Source organism: Chaetura pelagica, unplaced genomic scaffold, assembly GCF_000747805.2.
Source record: "Chaetura pelagica isolate M959 unplaced genomic scaffold, ChaPel_1.0 scaffold153, whole genome shotgun sequence".
Taxonomy (NCBI): domain Eukaryota; kingdom Metazoa; phylum Chordata; class Aves; order Apodiformes; family Apodidae; genus Chaetura; species Chaetura pelagica.
The window spans coordinates 513669-521566 of NW_009952707.1; the positions used below are offsets into that span (position 1 = coordinate 513669).

Here is a 7898-nt window from a genome sequence, read left to right on the forward strand (position 1 = left end):
CGCACTGCCCCCGCCCGCCCCCCGCCAGGAGCCCCCGGGAGGCTTCGCCGCCCGCCGACAGGACTTTGCCAACTGGAAAAGCAGCTCAGAGGAGCGGGAGCGAACGCGTGAGAGCCCCAGATAGTGGGTACAGATGTCAGAATCCCTCCACAGAAGGTGTATTTACGGAATGCTGTCAGCACCTCCTCTGATTTACAGCAGGTTGCACGGAGGGAAAGGGAATGGGGGGAGGGAATAAAAATAGGAAAAGGCACAAAACCACCCCTAACTTGCCTCTTTCCCGGAGAGGCTTCTGAACACGACAAGAACTTTACCACTCTGCAACTTAATACTGCCTGCTCTGCCACACGAGCACAGAGACCGTATTTTCTATTTCCCTTTCTTCACTATTTATTGAAAGATAAAGAAAAGTGCTTATTTTTATTATGGGTAAGGAGTGACACATTTAAAAACTACTTTTAAACGTTGCCTTTCAGCCACAGCACAGCTTTCGTTAAAGACGCATTTCCGCAGTCAATATTGCACCCCGGTGCTGGTGATGGAGGGACTGAATTGGACAGTCCTGAGCACTGGCATAAGCCCAGATTGAGCTCCCTCAACCTCAAGGACTTTTTCACCAAAAGTAGCAATGTCAGAGCCAGGGATTTGGTGTAAATACAAGCTCAGCTTTACAGTCCTCATATGAACAGTTATTTCAAAAGGCTAAATGTGTACCACTTACCATACATTTTGCCTTCATCTGATAAGATGATTTTCCTCCTCCCACATGGTGGATAGATAGCTAGAGCCTCCTGAAAGCTCTGTTCTATGTCAGGACTCCAGACACCTTCTGCATCATTGTCAATAGGTTTATCTGCAGAATCACTCATTCTTTCAATATCTTCGGCAGGACTCTCACTGCCGCTCCAGCTGCTGGGCTCAATGGTGATGGCTGGGGTCTCCAAGCCTAAGCTTGGAGTCTTATAGGAAATAAACCTACAAAACAAACAAACAAACAACCCCAAAAGGCATTAAAGACATGGAACTTCAGGCAAACATTTCTGTCTACTTCTGATACTAAGTTAACAGCAGCTGAGCAGTAATGGCAGCAGCACAACCATGGGATGCACCCAGGAAAAGTAAAAATTTAGTAGCCATTCCCCCTCAAATCAGCAGAGGTGGTGTGAGAAAGCTGTCAGAAGGCAAACTGTTTGCCATGTTTTCTGCATGCAATTACATGAAGGCATAGAGCATTGGGTTATTTTTCACAAATAGTCAAGGTGGGTCTTAATGCTGGGGATAAGTCTACAGCACATGACATGTTTCATCCAGCTGAAGACTGGCACACTTAAAATAATGAGCCAGATCCTCAGGCAGGGGTAGATCAGCATAGTTCTGCTGGCTGGAAGGGAAGGACACCACTTTGTGCCACAGCGACCACCAGAGCCTAAAACCACTCACACCTAAAATCAAAAACTATTGTTCATGTTCATGCAGGTATCAGCGGAGTAAATGGAATTACACTAGCAATGACACAGCTCAGTGTGATTAACAGGAAAAGGCTGTGATTTTCAGATCTTACCCAAATAAGTAATACAACCAGAATCCAAGCTATGTACAAACAGATACCTTCAAAATAATAACACCAGAGAAAGGAATTACAAGAGATGTACTTTGTCTGTTTTAAAAGGTCTCTGTCACAGAACCATAGCAGAACAAAAATTACAAGCTTCAAGTTGCTGAATCAATTTAATAAGAAATAATTTAATATAGCTGCACCTGCTCACACCACCAGAGCTGCAGATCTGTCAGTGTTCCTTTTATATTTCTGAGAGAAATACAACTCTTCTATAAAGACTAGCTCCAGGCAAAAGAGCTGCTATACCAGACCAAATTCACCTCTGGTGTAATTCTTTGAGAAAGCACTAGGAATAGATTTGGCTCAACATGTCTGGGCATAATGCAGTTTTATTTTGAAAAACGAAGAACTTTGGTGACTCTAACTGATCTAAGGGGATGGGAGTATTAAAACATGCATACATGAGCTGCACACACACTTAAAAATCCAGTTAGTTGCCTAAACACTCAAAACCCCCTAAACTATAACATTTTTGTTCTTATGGGGGAGATGAAAGCAGGCCCTTTCTGCACACAGAAGAGAGGTTTCCGTTGCACACTTGCTTCCTCACACTGACAGGCCTCTCAGTGGCATCTCAGTATGTTGTAAAATAACAGGTGTAAAGTGGCAGAATGGCATTTGCCCCATGGAGGAAGAAGAGGAGGCTGTACATGGGAAGAGAGGCTGTACAAGGGAAGCCATGACAGCTCTGACGAAACACCTCTGGGCTGGAGAACTCCCTGAAAGAAGAAATATTTACAACAGCCCTCACCTAAACTAACCAATCAGCCAATCACCAGAGATAACCAAAACCTGATAGTCCGGTCTCTCAGAGGCTACAGAGCCTTGCAATAAAATAGAGCTGAAACTGGAGAAACGGGGAGTAGTCTCTCAGTCTCACTAACCAACGTTACCAGTCTGACGTTCAAAGCGTGGGATATTTCCACTTCTCCAGGCTGTAACAGGAGCTCGGAGGGATCAGTACATATGAAATTGACTCCCAATAACTTTACTTTCCTTACTTGCATGTCTATTTCTACAAGGAGGCATTTCTTAACTTCACCTTGGTTTGAACATTTCAGCACAGCTTATGAAAACGTTAGTGCCTACCCACCAGTAATCTCAAGGCTAATCAGTGTCTCAAACGCCTTTTAATAACTAATAATGAGGGAGCAGATGCATTCACAGGAAACCACACAGAAATGGTAAGTGGGTGGGAAGTCTGGGCAAATACACCACTTATTGTCTGGGAAATTAAAAATGTCCAGATTTTTAGAGTCTCAACACAAACCTTTGTACAACACTGAAATGCCATCCTTCACTATTCTGCAAAGGCTGAAGGGTTGGGTTCAACCCTTGCAAGATTTGAACCTTGTATGCAAGATTTAGATTTAGCCAAAATCTAAACATCAATGCTGGGAAAGAACTGACTAAACCAATCATGTCCACTTGAGCTTTCTAATACAGGGCAAATTTTAGGTAAACAAGAGGTGATTGAACATTGACTGGGACAATGGGAGTGGGAGGGGGTCAGTTTTACTGCCATAGTGCTGGGAAAAATGGCTACTGAAGATTTTATGGGCCTCACATGATCGAAACCACAGTTTAGCATTTCACCAGAAGACAGGACTGAGTGGGACTGTTTACAGGGTCCACTCTTCAAAGGAGACTCAGGGAGGAAATCCTTCCCCTCCTCAATCCCAGGCATGACGACATGCAACACACAGCACAGCCACGGGCATCTCTCGCTCAGCCCAACCACACTCTGCTTACAAAATCTGCCACAGTCATAGCCTCAAGTCTTATTATCGTCCTATAAACCAGCCCTTATTATTACATTATGCTGAAATAATAATTAAAACGCACACAAGGAAAACCGAGAGGCTCTAAAGTAATTAACGTTACTTGATACTCATGTTAGATCTTGCGCTATGTTTACTGGCAAATTTTCACTAATGTGCTATCTCCCTTTCCATTCCTTTTTACCTACTTGGATATCATCTTGAGGCATTAGTAGCTACTATTCCAGCCTCTAAAATGTAAGACAACTAAGTATTTCTTCCAGAACATCTGTACAATAGGGGCGGGGAGCAACCCACTGGAAAAAAATCCTCTTGTACTAAAGGTTGCTTTTAGTGATTTCCATTTTGGTGAACACTGACACTGCAGATCAAGCTAGAGGACCAAGGAGCAAAAAAGAAAAAAACAACACAAACTGGTATTACAATGACTAAATGGCTCCCCCTTATTTCAGGAAAATAATGACCTACTCAGTTAATCACTTCCAGCTCAGCTCTACGTCTCAAAAGGCAATTCCACCTCTTTTCTTAGCTTCAATTCTAAGAACCTGACTGTGATGAAAAATTTCAGCCCTGTTATGCTGCAGTGCAATGTGATTATCAAAAACAATACAAGCTGTCAACAGATGAGCTCTATTGCACATTTTTAATGAGCTATCTCATGCAAAAAATGTGAACTCACAGTCCAATTTAAATGTATTTGAAATGTAAATAAATAAATATGTAAATAAGCTAACCTCCCAAAGCAAACTCCAAATCTTACAATGCCAACTTTCAGAGTAGGAAGAGTTAATTTCTTGAAGGCACTTAACCCCACAGCCCCATCCTCCCCAAAAGCGGAGTTTGCACATTTCACAGATCAAGTTGAAGAGTTCTGTATTTGCTATTTATCATGAAGCCTTTTAGAGAACCAATTTTGTGTTTATACTTTCTATAAACACAATTAGAACATCTCAACACTACCCAGAAAGCCAAGCAAAAACACCCCAAAAACCAAAACCAGACTCTGGCTAACCTTTTTGTACTTTCTCAGGCTGCTTAAAGCACAGTGCTGCAGTTTAGGAGGCCTCTCTTCAGGGTTTCCCTTTTAAAACCAGTCACTCTCGCTTACAAATCCACTTCCCCTACACATAAAGGTCTTCTAGTTGCAAACCTGAACCCATCTTTCCTGCAGTCGCTTTCTACTCTCTCCAGTTCAGCCAATTGTAAGTATATCTGGTCTTCTCATGCAGTTATTAAGACACTTTTTCTAGTGTCGATGGGGTTCTCCCTTCAAACAATGCAATATCCCATTTAACAATTGAGAAACTATTAGTGACAACACTGGATTTTATAAATATTTTTTATAGCCAATCCATTCAATGCAGCTTCAGGAGGTACAAGATATGACCTCCTTCCATTACATTCACACAGCAGAGTAACCTGAAAATTTATTTTAAAAACTCAGAGGAACAAAGATAGCTATTGTCAGAGCTGATCAAACCACGGAATTTAAAACTAAATGATAGTCTGCAACATCTTATCAGGGAAATTATTTCCTTCCTTGCATAAAACATTCTCTTATGCCTTCACTTTATGAGCAATACAAACCTGGACTTGCCCAGAAAGTTGCTGCTCACAGACCAACAACTGAGATCAACAACTCTTCACAAGAGTGTAGGACAAGTGCAGATTTAAGGCCTTGATATGTTTCATATCCTTCAATACTTGCACAACGAACTAACATGGAAACATTGTCTTTCAAGAGTCATCAGAGCTGAATCTTACAACATTCTGCAGGAGTTAAACTACTTTCTCTGTTTCTTCAATTAATTTCTTTCTTGAATTTCAGTGTACAGGTGTCGAATGCTGTCTTCACTGAGGTACCACTTGTGTCTATGTACGTAACCCCTGGAAGAGGATTAACACTCTTGCAGGTATTGCTGCAGGAACTCAAGAAAGATTAAAAACATGTCTTGGTTATGCCTTATTGACACATAAATGATTATGTCTCCTCAGACTTCTAAATTTTGTCTGAATCAAGTGCAGATGTTTTTGAGATAACCTGCAATTGTATCTGCAGTAATTTGCAGCACCGGGGTAATTATCCACACTGATCTTGTGGCTATGAATGGCTATAGAAGGCTACCAAATACTTCTTACAACCAGCCCAATGTTTCTAAACCAGGTCTTTCAGAAAAAAAATCTAAATTCTTGAAGTAAAGATTTCAAGTGTTGAAGTGGTAATTACACTTTTAAGAATACATTTTATTTTTAGTTCGTGAACGTCACCTTAGCTCCAGTTATTAAAAAAAAAAAAAAAAAAAAAAAAAAGGACCAGAAATCCAACAAGCTTTTTATAAACATCAAGAAGATAAGGAGCAGATGAGTAAAAAACAACTATTTCTAAATTTGCAGATGGCAAATTTTCTCTCAAGGTTTGAAAAGTTACAGTCCCATGGGATTTCTTTCTGCTTTGTTCAGCAGTGCAAATCCACAGCTGGAGCACTAAGGCTTCAGCAAAGAACTGCTGGAGAGAATCCAGAGGAAGAAAGTTATCAGATCTAGAAAACATGACCTACCAGGAAAGGAATTAGGTTTGTTTAAATTTAGAGAAGACTGATGTGAGAAGATAACCACTTTCAAATAAGTAAAAGGTAACAGTGAAGCAGAGAAACAGCTCTTTGCCATTTCCACCAAGGATAGGACAAGAAACAAAGAACTTACGTTGCAGCAAGAAAACCATAGGTAGGGCATATGAAAGACTGTTCTGTCCCTACAAACAAGTCACAGAGCACAAGTGATCAGATCAGTTTGGGGTACTGAGGAACTACTGCAGGGGGAGAGGTGCTGTTATGAACAGGTGACACAAACCTTTCTCAGGAAGGATGCAGCTCTGCTGTCTATACGCCCTGTCTGAGGCAGAGGAACAAACTAGATGATGCCATGAGATTCAGTAACCAAGACAGGATGTAAAACACCCAAACAAGAGGGAAATCTGCAGTGGGACCACATCCTTGACTAGCATGGGGGAACCTAGATGCCCAAGAGACTTCATAGATGTCCTAGTGACCAGACAATTTTGTTAACTGCAGGGCAGAAATCCAGAAGAAACCAGGCTTCCCACTGCTGATGCCTGTGGAGCTACACGCTTCTTCACTCTGAGTGATTTCTTTGCACAGCTGCTGAGCAGACTGCTGTGTGAACATCACTGGCAAAAGCCACCTGTGAAGTAGCTCATCAAGCCAGGCAGGATGCAGAGGGAGAGCAAACAACCACAGGCTGGGGAGAAAAGGGTTCCATCTCTTGCTGATGCTCTCCACGAGTTGAGACACAAGGCTGCCTCATCCCCAGTCATCCCACTATTCTCTTCCCAGATACCTGTTCAGCTGCCTGACACCCCGTATCACATGCAGATTTCTCAAGCTTTTCTGATTGAAGAAGACATGGAATTGGTGGAAAACTTGAATTTTACTAAGGTTTTATGTTTTCCCAAATAGAAGGTCAGTTTAAGTCCCAGCTACAAAACAGTGCTGCTTTTGCTATCAGGACAGAATTCTTCTGCAAGTCTCCACAACGGGTTGATCTACTGCTGAAGGAGGAAAGCAGCAGGAGAGTTATGTCATCTCCAAGGGCTACAGAAAACCGTTTCTCACTCTCTCTAACAGAGCTCCCCTAGAAAAAATGCCACAAGGCATTGCTAAGTATTAAAAGTGGAGCTTCCGTCAAACTGGATTTTTTCCAATAAAACACAAGCTAAAGTTTCTGCTTTGCCAGTAAAAGTATCTTTGCAGTGTTTATACAAACCAAGCAGTAACTTCAAGCCTTTAAGGAAAACAAAAACAACAACAAAAAAACACACCCTACTTTCTAATATATATATATATTTTAATTCATACTCTGGATTCTGTAGCTGTAATGTGTAAGTGTGGACTTTTCTGGTTCTTTGAGTTCAAATTGCATTACTTTCAATAAAACACTATATATATTCTAGCCATTTTATATTTAATTTTGATTTTATGATGCACAGTACAAAGACAGAAAATTCAAATCATTTATAGAGGCAAAAATCATTAGCTTAAAATGACTTTCTATTGTATTTTTGCTCCAAGGTCTACTTATCAGCAATTATTCCCTTTAAGAAGAAAGAGCACCAGGAGAGAGAAGCAGCCTATTTCTAGGATAAAGTATTCCTTCAAAACTCAGCCAGGCTAATTCAGCCATTCACTTTTGCCATTGACATGAAATAAAAAGAGTTTTTCTCTGACCACTTGAACACTTCAGAGAAAAATTCTGATGCTGTGCTTTTTGGTGATCAAATAGTTGCATGTAATGATGCTTCCCCATACTTCCCACTGTTCATATAAACTAGTTTTGTTTTCCCAGGATTAAAGTTACTGTTTCTCACTAATGTATTTGCTAACTGCAAGCTACCTACTTCATATTTGTCTTTGGGATCCGTGAAGGAATAACACTATCAGTTCCTCTGCAGATCCAGAGCACCTGTGAAAAGCAGCACGTTT

At 41.1% G+C, this 7898-nt stretch overlaps 1 protein-coding gene across 1 annotated transcript in view; it reads right to left on the minus strand.

Annotated features, from left to right (window-relative positions):
* Positions 1-917, minus strand: part of TEAD1 (TEA domain family member 1 (SV40 transcriptional enhancer factor)) — a 101405-nt gene extending 100488 nt beyond the window's left edge. Inside the window, exon 1 of the mRNA XM_009994261.1 lies at positions 722-917. Coding sequence (XP_009992563.1) covers positions 722-869 — 148 coding nt within the window. The 5' untranslated portion in view covers positions 870-917. The remainder of the gene's footprint in view (positions 1-721) is intronic.
* Positions 918-7898: the final 6981 nt, after the last annotated feature.